At 39.0% G+C, this 19472-nt stretch overlaps 1 protein-coding gene across 3 annotated transcripts in view; it reads left to right on the top strand.

Moving 5' to 3' along the window:
- The window catches only part of DLG2 (discs large MAGUK scaffold protein 2), a 911187-nt gene that overhangs the window by 288579 nt on the left and 603136 nt on the right, over nucleotides 1-19472 (top strand). The window contains exon 4 of one of the 3 annotated variants that reach the window (XM_031066024.1): nucleotides 15671-15751. The exons of the other annotated variants lie outside the window; for them this stretch is intronic. Within the exon in view, the coding sequence (XP_030921884.1) occupies nucleotides 15671-15751 (81 nt within the window). The remainder of the gene's footprint in view (nucleotides 1-15670; nucleotides 15752-19472) is intronic. 3 annotated transcript variants of the gene reach the window in all.

Here is a 19472-nt window from a genome sequence, read left to right as displayed (position 1 = left end):
AAGAAAATAATGAAGCTGTTGCGGGACAAAAGAGAAGGTGCTGAGAATTAGAAAGAGCTGAATGTTTTTTGAACTTGTAACTCTTCAAATTACATTTTCTCTGTGCGAACTTTTGAAAATGAAGTGAATGTCTCCCATTTATAACGGTGTGCTTGAACCTGTGGTGTGCAACTAGAATAATTCTACGCCCGACACATGATTATATAATGATGCTTAAAGTTGCAGTGCCATTCCCAAAAGAAAAAGACCTTATAGGTTCATATTTATGGTTTAACAGGTGAGATCCCAAAAGAAGAGCAAAGCAGTTTATTTTTTTCAATGTGTTTTTGCTAGTGCTAAAAATATGAGCTATAATTAAACGCTCTAAATGAGCAGAGACGCCTGAGCTCAACAGCTTTTTGGTTTGAAACAACCACCCTCCAGGTGGGGGTCACCTTCTGGCAGTGTTTGCTATCAACTACAGCTGTTTTCATCCCTTCTTTGGCTGTAGATACCCCTCTCTGCTTGCCTGCAGAGATTATACAAACAACCATTTAGCAGCTTGCTCTGAGCTACCACTTGACCCCTAAGGAGGGTGCAGACTGCTTAGAGACGCATTGACTTGCTGCTATTCCCTGCTCCAAAGTGCCCTGTCGTGCTCAGCTGCTGTCTGCCCAGGTCAGGTTCAGGTGCAGTCCCACAATGGAAAACACACTTCAGAACAGATGCACTTTAGAAAACTGGCAAGTGGAAAAGGCTCAGAATTATTTTAAGGAGCTCTGTAACTTTTGCTATATATTTATTTGTTTGAAATATCTGCATTTAAGAAAATCCTTTGGAAGTGTATGAGAACTTCTAGTTACTAGGCTTAGGGAAAAATTATATCGAGCTGTTCGATATTTGTTCTGGGAATGCCTCTGAAAATGCCCATCTCTGTCATATACATTGTGTGGGTCAAAATAAGGGAAGACCTGGGAGCTTGTCCCATGGGTCTTGGTGACAATTCTTTCCTTCTTCTTGCCTCTTATATCAATGCAGGTAAGCATTGAAGAGAGATCTCTGTTTAGGTTACCCAGATATTTCAATCTACAAGTCCTGGTCTTTTGAGACTTTAGGAACAAAGCCAAAACCCTTCAGGTACCAAGAGAGCCTTTGGCTTACCTAGAAACAAGATATCTGTACTGTTCTTCAAACTCTTCTGAAAGCCTCATATGAGTAGTACAGAGTAGTGATTTGGAGGTCTTCAGCAGGCATGAAGGGAGAAACAAAAAACTGGGGAAATATCTTTAGTTTGGATTAACCTTCTCTTGGTTTCAGTTGAGATTTTTGTTGGATTCTAACGTTTGATTACAACTTCTCAATGAGAAGCTTTAAGTTTGGGTTTTCTTCTTGGAATTTCTTTCCTGGAATGTTTTTCTTGTATATATGAAAGACAAGCATGGATAACAGCAATGAAATTAGAAAATACCTAGAGTAGTCTTTGTGTGTGGGTGGTTTGTTTGGCTGTTTTGTTTTCCTGGCTTGAGGAACTGTACATTTGTTCTTTTATCTTGGAACTGTACATTTCTTCTTTTATCTTGAAAAGAAAAATTCTAAAAACCAAAAACAGCTTCAATTTGTGCTCTGCTGTTCCACTTTCTAAAGATGCGCTGTTCTGTTTTCAAAATAAAAAGCTCCTTTTCCCTTAAAAATTTTTCAACACTGTAGTTGAAAATCCAAGTAATTCATAACATGGTCCTATCTTCATCCTATGATGGCATAGTAGCCTATCTTCCTGTGCACCCACTTGATTTTTCAAGGGCTTCAATTGGACACTCCAAAGCTGTAGTGCCATTGATTGTCATTCAGCCTCCTGTGAGTAAAACTATATTTGTTGTTATTGTATCCTTCAGGCTGACTGAGCCAAGCAGTGGCGTGTGGCTGTTTACTCTCATCTGTATAAAATGTTAACCCTTGACTCAAGGAGACAATAGAGCTCTGATTTCTTCTATTCCTGGCCCTGCCACAGGCTTCTTCTGTGGCTTCAGTGCATGATCCATTACTAAATCTGCAGACATATTGCATTATTTAATGCCACTACCTAGTCCTATTTTGGCAGCACAATTAATGCTTGCAGGTGATTCAGTTTTATGCTGATTTCACCAAAAGCTGCAGCAGTATTGCCATTGTGTGGGCACCCATATGGGATGGTATATAAGCAAGTACTCTACTGCAGAAATATTCTTTCAGCCTGGTCAGTGACAAAGGCAGGAACAAAGCAAACAGAGGGCTGAAGGAGGTACCTTTTCCCACCAAGCTTCTTGGCTTGAGCATCTCCACTACTAAAAGTATTGCTGATTATCCCTTTAAGGGAAAAATGTTAATATACAAGATCTAATTACCTCTGTCTAAGCTGCTACGCCTACAGCACCTTTTACATAACCCAAACAGTCGAGTTCCAATTATACAATTATATTTTAACATATATTAACCACTATTCCTTTAGGGAGGAGACTTATACTGAATATTTTAACTGAACTCCTTTCTCAATATGGACATATATATGGTAGGGTCTCATTTAATTACCGTGCCAAAAACTTGAGTTGTTTTTAGTTCTTTGAATGTTTTTAGTTCCTTTGAAGTAGATGTTTTTAGTTCCTTTCCCCTTCAATAAATGAGCTGGCTCTTCAGAAAGCCCATTTTCCATATCTTCAGCACTGACAGCAGTCTCTGTATATGTATATCAAATGCAGGCTTTGAAGCTCATGTTCTTGGGGCCAACAGTGGCCCATGACTGCAGTTAGATCAATAATGATCTCTCCATACTCAGTGTGAGTATCCTCTGCTTTGCAAACAGCCTATGGCAAGGTCCAGGTCTCTTGAGAAAGCATCGTGTTCAAATGGGGAGGAAAGGCTGCTGCTTATTTAAGTGGGATGTCTTGCTCTAAAGGTTGAGAGCACAAAAGGTTGACTCTTCCTTTACTGAAAAGGCAAAGGGCTCCAACAACCATTCTTCTTTTCTGATAACTTCATGCAACTTCTGTAAGAGACAAAAGCCCTCGTCAGGATAACTTGTTGATGAAGGCTGCTTGCTGCGCACTTTCAGTCATTAATATCAATGAGGTTTGTAGGTCAGCTCTTCTGAAAACCCAGAGCCTAAGTTTAGAGCGAGGAGTCTGAGTGTACTCCTATGCTCAGAGCTAACTTAAGGTTTCAGACAGCCAGGAGAAGTTAGGACTTGACCTGAAAAAGCATAGGAGGAGATGAACCAAGAAGCATTGAGTTTGAGGGGAACCCTGGTGAGCAAGGCGGGGGACTGCTGTTGCTCCCTGTAGTGGATTACTAAATATATGTGGGGTGATGACAACTGGAGGGGAGGAATCTAGTCTCAGAAGTCTTCTGCTTCTTTCCACACCTCAGCCTCAGCCTATGCCATGGCTGGCACAGCCTGCAGTGCAATGGCAGAGCTTGTGCTGAGTTCATTGCTGCCATGGAGGTTACCTTACCAGCAGCTGAACCACCTGGTTTAACACTGATGCAGTGTTTTCTGTGTTACACTGTAGCCATTTCTGCACAGTGACTCAAGTTTAAAATATCGCCTGCTTAGACAACCAACTCTTGGATATTTTGAATAAAATGATCACATTGGGCTGTACCCATCAGATAAACAGAGTTCCCGTCCAAAGAAAATGTGAACATAATTAATTACAAGGCAAAACTGAATCATTACAACATTGTACTTGTGTTATTTTGATTATACAAACCTAAAAAATCTGGAGGTAAAGTTCCCATGGCAACCTTAACTCTGTCGCCTGTATGCACTGTGTGTGTGAATGTTTGTGTAAAATAGGAGCATGCATTATCCTGGTCAGAGTCTTTTAGGACTTGCTGGTCAGGAAGATGTTAATCAGACCACAGATATCATCTTAAAAGTGATTTATTTTTGCTGTTTCTCTAGCCAAGTGTTAAAACATAGAGGAGATTTTTAATTTCTGTCCAGTCTGATAAGTATTCCTGATAAAACATAATGCCTGAACCTTGTCATAAATGTGATCTATCACTGTTCAACTTTAGCTGTGCTTGTGACAGACACCCTGCAGCCATGAATCTTAAGAGGGAGTAAGATGAAATTGGCATCCATTTTTTTGGAACAAGCTCACTAATATCAAACATTTGGTTACGCATTGTATTCTGATGCTAACACTTAACACTGCAGAGCTAATTTCACCCATGAAGTTTTTTTCAAGGCTAGACATGGTTTGCCTATCCATCAAGGATTATGGAAGGTGCAGGGGTCTGGTGACGCATCAGAGCTGTTCCCATGATGTCCTGACCTGGAGTAACTGTCAGGTGATACCCTGCAATATCACCTGAGGGAACAACATTTTCAGGAGGCATTCCCATGGAACGCTCTCAGTCTCTTCATTTCCTTCTCCCGCCTCACCCATGTTCAGTTTTTCCCAAATGTCTCCATCAGCCATCACTCTCTTTCAGAGCAAGGTGGCCCGATAATCAGGGGAGGGAGGTGTTAACTGCTGATGTGGGGAGAGACCAACAGCTGTAAGAAATTTCCTCTTTTTTTTTTTTTTGCAGGCAGAGTGAATAAGGGGAAGTTTTGTGATTAAAAAACCCCACCACATATTATATCCTTGTGAAACATGTCTGGATGGTGACATTAAAGGGTACTATTCATTTTTATGACTATCATGAGATTCTGTTAATGGCATGTTCCTGGTAGTGAGCTTTACAAGTATTATGTAAAGTACTTTTCAGAACTACAGCTTATTATTTTTTTCCCCTGTGCTTGCCTTTAGCTTTATTTTCAGTGACATAATTCTTCAGGGTGGTGGCTAAGAAAGAGGACCTGATACTTTAGAGAAAGAACTGAAGGTGTAAAACTTTTCCTATACAAATAAATACACATCCTTGCATCTACTGAATATGACCAGCATATTCTGGCTGAACTGCTGTGTAAAGTCAAAAGAGACATTATACATACATAGCATAAGCATAATGTGTGTATAACTATATTCTGAGCAGACACACAGAGTAACATAAAGATTTGCAGGTTTCTAAGGTCCCCAAGATATAAACCTAAAGACAGAAATTAGCACTGACTGTGTTGAAGAGCTGTGAGTATATGAAGCAGATGTAAGTATTAACTCACTAAGACTTCATCTAAAGAGCAGAGAAATATGAAGCAAGAAACCTCAGAAAAATTCTATCCTGTTGTCATTGGGGGTGTGGGACTAAATGTTAGAACAATTCAATTAGGAAATGTCTTCAGATGGTGAATTGACTTTAAATATAGGAACGCTGGACGTACTGAAGTAGAGCAATTATTTCTGTGCTTTAAGTACACATTGTTTTCCTGTGAGTCATGAGGTCAAATAATATTTAGCCTCTAATACTTAGCATCCTGCCAAAATTAAAAAGCATAGAGATTTCCTGCCAACACAATTCTGAACTGGTATTTTTATTTCCTTGGATATAGCACAAAAGCAAAAATGTATATTTTTGAATATACATTTCAAAGGCACTTGAAAATACAGCACAATTATAATCCCCAGATGTCTTTCATAATAATTACTTTTATTTTGTTTGTAGTTTAATTTTCTGTAATTTTTTTTAGAAAAACAGATTTGAAATTAAACCTTAGAATCAGGTGGGATGTATTTGCAATAAGCCTAATGGCAAACCTTTTTTAGATTTGTCCTCTCTGACATAATCAGTGGATACCTTTGTGCTCATGTCAGTTGAGACACAGTCTCTGGGTCAGGGGAGGTGACATCAGGTTTCTGTGGTTATTCCCAGCTAGATGAAATCAGGCATAAAAGAGCCCTCTTGTAAGTGCTGTCAGAGAAAAGGGATTGCTGAACAGGATTCAGAGAAGGAACGGAAAATACACAGAGGAGGAGAGTGAAGCACTTTAAAGCCTGCCTCACCAAGGCTAGAATTCTCCAGGAAGGTGGAGGATAACGAAAGTGACACCACTCTAGTTTTGCAAGCTGGGAATGCCAGTAAAATGCACATCCTTCTCTAACATTTGCTGGGTTGAAATCCTTTATATCTTTGATAGTTTTATTTGTCCCAGCCTAAAAGACTATAAAACTGAAGCAAAGAAGGATGTGGAGTGCTCTGTGCCCCATAAGCATGGAATATGAACAGTGGCTTTAGTCGGAGATACAAAAGGCTGTGGAAGCTGTGAAGCTTCCACATAAGCATGGAATATGAAGAGTGGCTTTAGGTGGAGATACAAAAGGCTGTGGAAGCTGTGGGTGATGTTTCTGGGGGTTAAGTCTCTGGTGAGAGATCCCATTGGTTCCCTGCCCGCAGAGGCACGGGTGTGCTCTGCTGTGCTGCCCGCAGGGCCAATCCTCAGCGTGTGCCGCAAACACGCGCTGACTCCGTCTTCTGTGCCACGGACACCCCGCCTTTGTTTTCTGCCAGTCATTCAGCTGGAGTTCTTCCAAGAGCACATCAAGCCTGCTCAGCTTTCCTGTGGCACAAAATAGTGGAGGAGGGATTGAGCGTGCCCAAGTCACATCCCAACACCGCTCTTGTGACTGGGAGAGTAAACAAAGCTCAGGAACATCACTAAGAACTCTGAAAGGAAAGATGTAAGGATTTGATAAACAAAAGGAAGAACCAGATTCGGACTCAGAGTAGTGGGTGGACAATTATGTCCTAATTGAGATCCTTCTCATGTAGGGGAAAAGAGCTGTGTATGGTATCACAACTCTGACTGCAGCAAAAAGCATGTGGAGTTTGAGAAGCAGAGTTAACCGAAGCCAACCCACTGGGTGTCACTAAAAGAAAGATGTGAGAAGGAGGATGGATTATATCACTTTGCAAAAGTTGGCAAGAACCACAATGTGTGTTGCTCAGATTAATTCTCACAGGAACAATGAGCAGCAGTTCCTTTGGAGATAAACACACTATTGAACTGCAAGTAAATGGGTCAGTTATGAAGTTGGGCATGGCACACATACTATTACATTGGCAAAAATAGTTGTTTTCACTGGTAGCCTTGAATACTGGATAGTAAATTTACTAGTTGTAGTGACATGATGCCGTGCTGGACTTATTGCAGTTATAGAGGCCTGGACACATCAGTGTGTAAAATCTGAACAGGGAGAGGGGTCTCTGAAAAGCAGAGTTTAATTAGGAATCCTCACACTAAACAAGTGTTGAGCTATCTGGATGATCAGCACGTGGGAAGACACTTGTAATGGTACTAAGGAAAATTTATTTCTTTTACTAGTGGAAAATATGGGACATCCTTTTCCTCATCAAGATGACCCCTAAAAATGGAAGAAGCAGTATGGAGGTTGGAAAAATATCCTCCAGGGATAACAAACCTGCCAAGACACAGAGATTTATCAGCATTTTAAGTGTCATCCCATAGATCCACCAGTATGTCTGTGGTTGATATGTCACCACACCTGTAGAAAACCCATGATTTTCTCCACTGACAGGTGAGGCCCAGACAGGTTTTTCTGGCACTAAAATGACATAAACACCATCATCTCAGCTGATGAGTATGGTTACAGTCTCCAGAGGCATCAGGAGACATGTGAAGGCCAACCAGTCTCCCATTCACACATTTCAGTAAATTATCCTTTTCCTAAGGACTATCAGAGCAAGCACAGTTGTTAGCTTTGGTAAGAATAAAAAGAAGGGAAACATATTTCAGTCAAAATCTGTGCCAGATAAATTTTATGAGCTTGATATATCGATAGATACTTAGAAAACATTACATTAATGCTTTTTCCACCCCGGCATATTTTTTCTTATTCTTATCATTTGAGTTGTGCTGGACAACCAAAATCTTTCACCAGGAAGCACATCTATGGTATCTTCACAGGCAGTAGGACCAAGAAAGGTTAGAAAGCTGTTACCAGATGCTCTCTGGAACAAAGTGAGCTGCTGGGTCAAAGCGGAACTAGTTCTGTTCTATGATATGTTTGCTTTTTGGGGGTACTGGTGGATCCATGCTGATACCTGTGTCTCAATGCACACGGTTTCTTTGAGGGGAGAGCAACAGAGGAACATTAAAGTTTTAGTCTTACTGCAGAGTTTGGAAAGCTGAGAGAATTAGTCACTTATTTCACTTATTATCTCAATAATTGAAATGCTAAATTTCTTTTAATCCTCTTATTCTACTCTATGGAGCCTGCAAAAGGCTTTGGAACTACAGGTGATAAGGACCCAACAGCTGGCTGTAATAAAGAAGAAGACTTTAGATTGTGGGTGCAAATATCTCATGCCCCTATTCCTGGGAAATCAATTTAAGCTAGTGCTGACCACAAACTGATGCTTTTGGAAATCCTCACTTTTTCACTAATAAAACCTTTTTGTTGTTTCTGAAATTTACGACTCACAAACTGCATATAAATTTGTAAGAGAGCTGCGTGTTTGTAGACAAAATAATTCATGCAATTGACAAATCTTTAGGAAACAAAAACCTGTCCTGAGCCTAAATTTGTTTCCTTATAACTGGAATTTAATAACTAATCTGGTCTCAAAGGAGACGTGCACAGAGGCTGCCAGAGCAGATACAAGGTAAGACACCAGAAAATGACTACATTTGGCAGTGGCACATATTTAACACTCATTACCAATTTTGGAAAAGGTATCTGGAGCAGATAAAAGTTGGACATTACAAAAATTTCCAAAATGTTACAGAAAAAATATAATAAAATGAAGGTAATTTAGAGTGAACAACCCACGAGAGAAGGTGCAAAACACATTGAACTTGCTTCAGTATCAGTGATTGAAGTCTTGAAGAATATATCATGTTATAATATGTGAAAGAGGCTCATGATGGTTGTTAGGAAAAAAAAAAATTGGCTCTCCAGAAAAAAACCCAGGCCTGTAGGGGGATAGAATATAAGAAAATAAGGATAGTGTAGAAAGTAATCTTACCCCTAAGGAGTTGCAGCTGGGCCAATTATCAAAGATTAGGAACAGGCCTGACTTTAACAGGCCACAGCTGTAACCAATGAGAAGAAGAGGGCTATAAAAGAGTGGGGTGGGTGGTTGAGAGGGGAACTGGAGTCAGTGGCTACTTTGGGAAAGAGTCAGTGCTTGGAGGAGCTGCCCACTGGAAACACCAAGAAGGTATGAAACTTTTGTGATAAGGAGACAGCAGTATGGAACCTTTGCAATAAGATGACAACAAGGCCTTTATTTGTTTACTATTTTAGGGCAAAGAAAAGCCCTAAAATCCCATATGTTTGTGCTTGATAGTTAGCCTGTATCAGAAAATGCTTCTGTGAAAGAGGAGCTCATGTATATGATCCATTTCTGTGGTAATAGTACAAATGGCTGAGTAATAGCTGAGAACAGATCATAGTTTACTGAGCATGTGTTTAAGTACTTTTCAATGAAGATTAGTTCTAATTATGTAATCTCTTATCCCCATAATTCCCTGTCTAAATGGCTGGTCAAAACAATGTACAAAACCCCTTCAGAATGATTATTGCAAAATCAATCAGCAGTGGTGCTCCGTAGTCACCACTTTCAAATTCCAGTGTGCCTTCAGTGAAGTGGTTGTTGCTGATAGCTCTGATTAAGAGAAACCTGTGAACGCGTGTGTTTGCATTGCCAGCAACCACCCCTAAAATCACTGGACACTTTCAGATGGGAAAAGTACATCATTGATATAATTTGAATTCCTGGGTACTTGTACTTCAAGTAATGATATTGTGCACCTCTGGTAGAAGAAAGCAGCTGTGTCTACACTGCAGAAAAGCAGGTGCTTACTCATGTCTGCACTACATGAGTCTGGCTCCTAGAACAGTTTTTTCCTGGCCAGAGCTAGCTGGAATTACACAGAGCAGCAAGGACTTCATGTAACACGTAACATCTAACGGTGAGGATGATGAGGGTCCAGGCTTGAGCATGTTCCTCAGTCTCCTTTTTTTGGGCAATTCAGCCATTTCCAGAAGTAGTAGTACTGCAGCATTGCAGCAGGTCCAGCCAACCAGAACGGGGTGAGGGTGCAGCTTCGACAGGGAGCACAAAAAACAAGGGTGTTTGCATCCATTTGACAGCAACAGTAAGGATGTTTCAGTTGAGATGTGTTGGACAGAAGCTATGGCTCTGGAAATCTCCAAACAACCTCTAGTAAGGATACTTGTTAGAGAGACCGAAAGGATGTTAGCTTACATGTGTGATGTTTTCTGACCATTAATATTGGATTGGAATGAAAGGCATGCCTTGGGGACTGTTCTTTAATGGCTGAATTTCACAGACAATAGAGCAATTTCATTTCTAAGCCTCTAAGTAGGTATCAGACAAGGGATAGAAAAAGCTCTTAGAAGATCCCTGGGAAACAAGTAGTCCCTGAATGCCACATGAGCATCAGTGAACTGATTTAATTTTATCCATTTCATGAGTGAAGTATAGTACTAAGATTAGAGAGAAGTGGTTTTGCAGTAGTCATATCTTATGTTTTTCTATGGAAAGAATAAGTTGGAAAAAGAGATGGTTTCTGCAATGAAAATATAGAAATCATGATTTTCTAGAGCAGCAGTGAAAAGTAGTAGGTTAGCAACAGTATAAGTTTATACTTGGTAACCTGCATGAAGGCCTGACACCTCTCCTCTTTCTAATACAGTTCTTTCATTTGGTTCCTCACCTTTCTTTTCTATCATTTGCTCCCCTAATAATCCTTCCCCTCCAGTTCATCCAAGACAGTATCAAGCAGATACTGGTATTACAGAGTAGCTAACCAGAATCATCCTTGGTGCACCTGAGCAGGAACGCACCTATGTTATAGTATTCATCTACTCTGAACTCCAGAGGCTTCCTTGAATCCATTGATGCTCTTTTCCACAGTTCCTCACTAATCTTTTGTTGTTACAGAAGCAATTGGATTAACAGGAGACAGCGGCAGTGATTTTTTTTCCGGGTTTGATCCTGATGTAGATTTCTATCCTCTGCCAGTTGCACTCATTCTTTTGAACTCTTCTCTGTTTGTGCCTCTGTGCATCACTGTGAGTTTAAAAGTTCCAGTTTCATTCTGTGTCACAAGTGTTTGTGTCAGTCAAGTATAAGAATACATGGTAGCAAGTGTAGAAGCTTTAACCTAATCATAGCTGTCACTTAATAAAACCACTTTTTGGTGGATTAGGAGATGAAGCCAGAACTGGTTGAGGTACAAACAAAAAAGTTGCTGCCTGTTTTCCTGGACATTTGGGACTTCACTTTTGCTTAAATCCAAGAGGGCATGAGACATGGAGGCAGTCAAAGCATGACTGCAGAAACCCTAGATGCAGTACGTCATCCCAGTGCCCACATGCAGATCAAGAATTGGAAGGGGAGGCAATTTCAAACATGTTTATTATGTAAAACGTATGCACAAACTGAGGCACTGGGTACACTGGCATAATTATCCACTGTGAGAATGGATACCCTGGTGCTGAATGTGATTAACCTGCAAGCAGAGCCAAGAACTATTCTTGTTTCAGAAAGCCTATGTTAAACCTGCCTGCCTGAGAAACTGTGCTCAGTGCTGCTGTAATTGCACTCATTGCTGGCACACATTGTTAATAACAAGCATTTTTGCTGCTGTAGACAAGGGTAAAATGTAAAGATGTTGCAGTGAGCCAAAGCTTGAAAGCCCTCGCTTAGCTTGTATGCTCAGGATTTAAACTGCTGGGGAAACTTTGTCTCTGGCTATTTATTATTACATACAACATGTTCTTGGAAACCACTCCGCATTTAACAGCAGTTAAACCCATCTGCTGCTCCTGAATTTTCATTTCATTCACAAGCCTGTTTTAAAAGTATTTTTGGACTTGTCTCCAATGTGCTATCAGCTGTTCATTATTCTGTTGTAAATTAATAAAAAGAATGACTCAAATTTTAAAAGAAAATTGTAGCCTCCTATATATTTTTGAGCTTTTCATTAAAACTTGCCTTTCTATCATTGTCTGACATAAATTTTTAGTTTAAGAGCAATTATTCACCATGGAAGTTCATCCCCTCGTGCTCAATTCTGTGGAATTCATCTCTAGTAGTTACATCACTGGCATGAGGAACAGACTTGACCTTAGCACTGTGATCACAGATACTGTTCAGTATACTGAAGTTCCTGTGAGTGCAACAATTTTTCATGGCTTTATTTAGAAATACTATCACTGTTTTCTTTGCACATCTCTTCTCCCTATGTTCATATTTTATTACTTTACTTTGCATAGCAGTACTTCAATGCCCTCTACATATGATTAGCAGGAACTATTTAGACTTTCATGAGATCTCTTTTTGAAGACATTTTTTAAACAGAAAACTTGATTTTCTTAATTTTTATTGGTGTGGTTGACTTTATTTATAATGCTGCATGATGTTCTTATATTAAGGTAATATTTGTTGGACTGTGGGACTTCCTGGTATTTAATAGGCACAATTTTTTTCCATGACAATAAACTGATCCTGCCTAATCTACAGATTAACAAGGCTTTCCAGACTATAAGAGTATTTAAATCCTTCTAAAATTGGTGTACTTCAACACTGAAACTTGTTCGGCTCTAGGTTATGTATAAAACTTTTATCGGATTTTAGATTTTTGGATTTACAGTAGTTCATAACATTTAGGAAACTGGAAATTTATTTTTTTATATTTAGTTAAAGAACAGGACATTTAGTTTTCTATGTCATAACCCCCCCAAATTTTAAACTATATTATTAAATAAAAAGTTATTTAATAATAACTTGTGTGAATAACAAAAATGGAAAATTTAGAAAATGCTTCCTTTAAATAAAAAAAGACTTTTTGGAGTGATATTCATTTGTCTAAGATAGGCATATAGTCCTATTTTAGATGTCCTGTAAGATCTGAAGTGTGCATATGGCTGTCAGAAATGACAGAAGGAAACCCATTCTCTTTTGAAGCAGCTGCTGAAAACAATACCTTAATGCATCTGATGACATGAGGCAGCTCTGTTTGGGAAACTCAGTCTCACCTTTAGGGTTGCCACATTTGTAGCTCACAATTTGATGCTTATGAAGAATTCTGTTTTAAATGCTACCTTACTTGCATTTGAGTAGAGTTTATTCAAAAGTTGTTTTTTATGAAAAGGCTTAGATTTCTACAACAACTACATACATCCACTAGTGGCATTGTAAAGTCTTACCTTGGAAGAAAGTATGTATTTATTTTATTTTAACTTAGCACAGAGGAATATGCTTTTTGTTTTTAGCTGGTTAGTAGTCATCTGGTTCCAAATTAAAATTGCTGAAATTACTAGGGAATAAACGTCTCATGGAGCAAAAGCCTGTAGGAAATGGAAAGGACTGGAGACTGTCAGTGTTTCAGCACCCTAGCAATTAAAGGTTTTTTTCATAGAAGCAAATTTGGAGTGATTTCCCTGGTTTTTCTCTCATTTGAAAACAACTGATCACTATCCCTATGTAATATCCTGTTTTCAGTCTTCCCTAGGTTGTGACATTCCTCTTCTGTAGATTTTCTTTGGCTTTTTTAGTGCTTATCTTAAAAAAAAAAACAAAAAAAAACCCCAAAATTATACAGTTCTGCTGGTGTCTCATCATCAGTTATTACAGCACAGTAGTTACAACCCTTGTCCTTATACACAGCAAATCTTTATGTCTTGAATGAAGGCCATTTTGCAACAGAACCTCACTCTTTGCTCCTCCTTAGCTAATGATCTCAACAGAGGTGTTCCTTACTCTGTATTTTTGATTTTGATGTTTCCTCTGTCCAGGGACATGCTTAGTGCTTGGTAAGTAAGCATTGGCTTTCTTTTATCTGTGTTTAGGGTACTACACATTTCTTCTCAAAAGTCTCCAGAACCAAATACATGTACACAGAAGCTTGCTGTGGTCAAGGTGCGTCAGCTCCCGTGGACTCCATGAAATGCCTTGTGGTTATTCCTGGTGGACTTGGTGCTGATGTTAGGGAATCCCCAGCTGCCCATTACACTGTAAAAGAAGTCACTCTAGATTTTTTTAATGTAAATTTCTCTCTGTGTAAGCTCAACTGGATATTCCGACGTACATTCATCCCACTTCACTGAGGTGGGAATGCACCCTCCAGAGTGACTGAGGGAATTTAAGCCTGAAATCATTCTCAGTATTTTCCCATGTCTCAAAGGACTCTGCTCCTAGCTAACATGGCTAAATGCCTGCAGACTGACAGCATCAATTTAAGCCTCAATTCTTAAAAATATTGTTTGTATGACAGCATTAATCTTTTTAAGCAGAGCCAGAAGTCCCTTTCCTTAGACCATATACTGAAAAGTGTGACACTTTGACTACCTTTTTGACTATTATTAGCCATTCTTTAGAGCAACAGAGTTTTGAGACTTCCCTGAATGACTTGGCATATTGGCTTTATACTTGTTGTGTTTTATGCTTGATGTTAAAAAAGCCTTAATCTTGCAGGTGAGAGTGAAAAAGTGTTACCTTTGTTAAAAAAAAAAAAAAGTAGTGGGCTTATACACAAAGGGGGTCTACAAGAAGGCTGGTGAAGGACATTTTACAAATGCTTGTAGTGACAGAACAAGGGAACATGGCTTCAAACTGTCAGAAGACAAGTTTAGATGTTAGAAAGTAATTCTTCACTGTGAGAGTGGTGAGGCACTGGCACAGGTTGCCCAGGGAAGCTGTGGATGCCCCATTCCTGAAAGTGTTAAACTCCAGGTTTGGGCCTTTGAGCAACCTGGTGTAGTGGAAGGTGTCCCTGTCCATGGCAGGGGGTGTTAGAATTAGGTGATCTTTATTTCCTTTCACCCCTAAACTGAGGTATGATTTTTATTCTTTTTAAAAATTGTATTATTTATTAAAATAGAAACAAAAAGTCTCTCAAGTAACCTAGTAAAAGTGAGGATCAGCATTACATAAGCATTGTAATGAATATGGCCTTTGTAAAAATGCTTTTCAGTCTCTTGTTTATTAAATATTGTGTAAAAATGCTGTTGGATGCATGGCTACCGGTATGGTAGTTTTGCTAGCAAAAAAAACTGAGATCCTTGCCTTATGTTTCTCCTTACTGTCAGGGCTCTTCCATATTGTTGTTGTTTGTTAAGAACTCATGTGTTTTCTACGATGGCATTGACTCATGCCTATGTGGGAGACCGAATTCATTACAGATTTTTTGTTTCACAAAAAAAAAATGGAAACCTGACGTTCATTAAAAGCAAATATATATAACCTCCTACTGTTAAACTTCATAAATTCATAGTGATAATTAGAGTGGGTTTTAAAATTTAGAAGCAACAGGGTTATTTCTAATTTTAGCTAGAAAGAGGTGGACTGTCAAGAGAATGTTTATTTATTCCCTGTAGCCTTCTTGCTTCATTTGCTAATAGTTACTAGAGATTGGTAGATGTTGCATACTAAAAATCAACCTAAATACAGTAGTACAATATTAATTCTTGTAAAATATACATAACTTGCTTGTTCTTCCTGTAGTGATAAATAGCTAATCCAGATATATCAATAATCAATAATATGAACTCACATTTTAATACTATAAAATATAATGCCAATTTATTTTTTTTATAAAGCCTCTGGGCAATTCAGCATGCATTAACACCAATTTAGAGCTTCAAGGGAATAAATGAGCCCACTCCCCCCGAAAAACCAACCTGGGAAGCAAACCCACACAACTGAACACCATATGCAAAGACAATGAAAAATCTGAGTTTGGAACATGTCCTGAGTAGATGTCTCTATGTACTTCCAGAAAGGCCAGGAGGAAGAAAATCCCACAGGTAGAGGCCTTCAGCTGGGACCTTTTCCTGAAATGGAATGGACTAATACACAGGTGAGAGTAGTAGTGAAGTTGGCTGTGAGAAGTAAGTGAGGAAAGCAAATAGTTTCTGAATTGCTGCTTCATAGTTTTGCCAATTTTTTTCCACCAATGCTTCCCTGCACCCAAAAGGGCCCATTTCAAGTTTAAAAAAATACATATTTTTGCAAATGTTTCAATAATTTCCAAGATGCTGTGGCATGCAAGGAACCTTGGCTACATACTGATCAAACCGAAAACAGTATGAGCTGTTAGGAAAACAACATGGCTTGAGTTGACTTCTGATGTTTGAGGAAGTCAATGATATTGCCGTGGTAGTCAATGGAGAGACCTGTGCTGATCACAGTTCTTCTAACCTGGTTTGGATGGCTCCTTTAGATGGAGGGGGATAGTGCCCTGGAAATTGCTTTGTCTCTCCATTGTCTAGACATCCTTATGGTCAAATAACTTAGGTGTAAATGTCTCGACTTTGGGATCTTAAGTGGTCAGGAAAATTTCACCTTTATCTTTTAGAAATGTCTTTTTATTGCCTGTTAGTCTGGTAGAAGCACAATCAGTCTCTGAGATGTAACAGGCGGGACCAAACCAAGATACAGGACAGGAAGACTAAGCATATTTGCGAACCTGGAGAGCCTGGTAGAAAAAGCATTGTTGAAGTTTGATTTGGAGTGGGGCTTTTGGTGGTTTGTTTTGGGGTTTTGCTTGTTTGTTTTTTAATCAAAGAATTTTCCCAGTAGAGGAGTTGTCATTGAAACCAGAAGTGCAAAAAACTCCTCCAAATCAAACGAAAGTAGAAGTGATGCTGTTGCACCAGAATAGTAACCTCCATAAATTTCTGTTTTCAAAATACTCAGTTTAGTTTATGTTGCATTTGTGTGCTCAGTTTTCAGTGTATGACCTTCTGCCGTCATGATAATAGGTGTGTGAGACACTTGATATGCTGGCTGTTAGCCAGCTGGGTTCTTTGCAGTCTCAGGAGGAAAAGAAGGCCGATTAAGATATGAAGATAATGCACACTAATAGGGTATTTCTGGTAAAAGTAGTCTAAAGTGATATATTGTTGATGTCCAAATTGGTATCCTTTGTTATCCAGGGTTAACAAGACTCTGGGATAAATAGGACAGATGAGCATTCTGAGTGATCTTGCACAGCTCTCTGCCAGCTGGGTATCAATTTATAATGGCTTAGGATGTCTAGGTAATTTTCCCTAATGTAAGGGCCAAAAATATGCAAGGATTAAGGTGGTAACCTAGGATGCATTCAGTGGCAAGCATAATGGACAAGAACTCTTACAGTATATATATGTGTGAATTAACTAATTTGTGCTGCTTTTTTGTTACACCAAAACCAAGAAATGATGCCAGTCAATCACTGTTTAATTAATTGTGTCATTTATTCATGCAAAGATGAACAAAAGCTCTGATACCTCTTCAGTACTGAGTGGCACACAGTAGGAGGAAAGTGCAGTTTGCTCCCTAGCAAGCCCATATGGTGGTAGGAGATCCAGTGTCCCTACTGTATAAACAGCACTGAATCTTTCAAAGCATGTTAAACAACATCTGCCAGTGATAAAATAAGTAAAGCAGAAGGCTCATTACTTGATAACTTTCACCTGTGAGCCTTAAAAAAGGAGACTGGAAAGATCTGTTGGAGAATTTTTTAAATTCTGGAATCTGAGTGTGATGCTATTACTTTCACTTCTTTTTTTTTCCAAGTAATGCTGTGGAGCAGGCTAGTTCTATTTCAGCCCTGGAAAAAATATTGAGATGATTAAGGAGAATTTGGCTTAAAAAGCAAGCCCAAGAAAAAATTAGTGGTAGGAATAAATTAATGACAGTCAACATGGTTTTAAAGAAAAGCAATTATGATAGATAAACTTCATTTCAGACAAGTGAATTTACTTGTCAAATAGTCCTAGGTGTTATTTAGGCTTTTGTAAGGTATTTCATTTCATTTTTTATTTAATCTGGTATAAAATAAATAGCACTATACTTTATCAAAGTAGTATTCCTTAAAGATTGACATCTCAAAGCATTAATCAATGAGAAATGACCCTTACACAAAAATTTTGAGGGATCATAGAATCATAAAATAGAATCACAGAATAGCCTGGGTTGGAAGGAACCTTAGATATGATCTAGTTCCAACACCCCTGGCACTGGGCAGGGACACCTTCCACTATACCAGGTTGTTCAGAGCTCCATCTGACCTGACCTTGAAGAGTTGCAGGGATGGGGCATCCACAGCTTCTCTGGGCAGCCTGTGCCAGTGCCTCACAACCCCCACAGTGAAGAATTTCTTCCAAATACCCAGTCTAAACCTGTTCTCATTCAGTTTGAAGCCATTCCCCCTTGTCCTGTAATTGCATCCTCTTTTGAAGTCTCTCTCCATAGCCTTCCACAGTTTAGAATTGGATGTGGGCAACGTACTTCAATATTTTCACAAATCCTTTGGAAAGCTGCATGAATTCTTGGATGTTAGAATTTGAAAATAATGTGAAGATTGAAACACTAGGAAAAAAGAGGAGGACACAGCAATTAGATAGTGCAATCCAGTTACAGTCTAGCCTGCAAACAGAGGTCATTCAAACGAAATTGTCAAAATTGTCTCTAGAAGACAGCAAGAAGGAAGCAATGGCATCCTTATACACAGGGACCCCTACAGCTGACAGAAGTGATGCTAGGAATGTTCCAGAGGAAAGAACAGACAGCTCCATGGGGCTTGTATTTTTAACTTGAATGTAAAAAATATCACTAAAAAATAAGAGTAAGGAGGTGGTTTTATTGGTATGAGCAGCAGTGAGATTGTGGAAGGAAATATTGTACCCGGTGTTGGTATCTGTAATTTGGAAACATAATAAATAAATATCAAAAGAGAGAAGAGAGACTAGAGTGGAGAAAAATTCTTCCAGTGAGAGACATGACTTAAAGACAGCGTATTCCTGTGGGATGATTTGGAATAAGAGGATTCTTCACAGTAGCAGAGAAGAGCAGAATGTGTACCAGGGTAAGAGTAAACCAAGGCTGGGCAGATGTTTTTAAAAGTGAGAACACAGGACAAGCCATTAGGGAAAGCAGTAATCTCAGTCCTGTTATGTTTCCAGGATTAGCTGCTTTGCTGAAATAGGTGTGCATGCTTGTGTTTAAGACTAGTTGTTCTTGTCAGTGTTAGATATGGCAGTACACTAGATCCCAGTGATCCAAAGGTGCTTTGTGCCTTAAACTCCACATCTTTGAGGTGCCTTTGAGGGGCTGAGTCAGAAAAAAACTTCTTCAGCATGGGAGGGAGGGGTTAGATGGTATTGTGGAGGGAGAGTAAACTCATAGAACTAACACATTTTATCACCTTCTTCCCCAATCAGTAGTTCAAATGGAAAAATGTACAGCTGTATTACTTGGCCTAATGAAAGCATTTATTTCTTTTTTACTTCCTTCCCACTTCCTTCCATTTTAATTCATTTAAAAATCTCACTACACCCACTTTCTGGCCTGTATGTGCAGAGGATAGATTTTGAATTCTTCTAGATCATGAACTTTTGAATTAATTTTCCTTCACTGATTTTTAACCCAGAGTTGCAAAATTTTGACTAAAACATTAAGGTTTGGTTGAGAGGGCTTGATGTTTCGCAGTGCTGTCTGCCATCTACATCTCAGTCATATTTTGTACAACTGATTGAAGATTGGGTGGTCTTCAAAACGAAGTTCTAGACATACGATATGTTTTTTTCAATTCCTCT

Source organism: Geospiza fortis, unplaced genomic scaffold (assembly GCF_000277835.1).
Source record: "Geospiza fortis unplaced genomic scaffold, GeoFor_1.0 scaffold16, whole genome shotgun sequence".
NCBI lineage: Eukaryota > Metazoa > Chordata > Aves > Passeriformes > Thraupidae > Geospiza > Geospiza fortis.
Note: the sequence above shows the minus strand (reverse complement) of the source record. Positions and strands in the feature narration are given on the sequence as shown.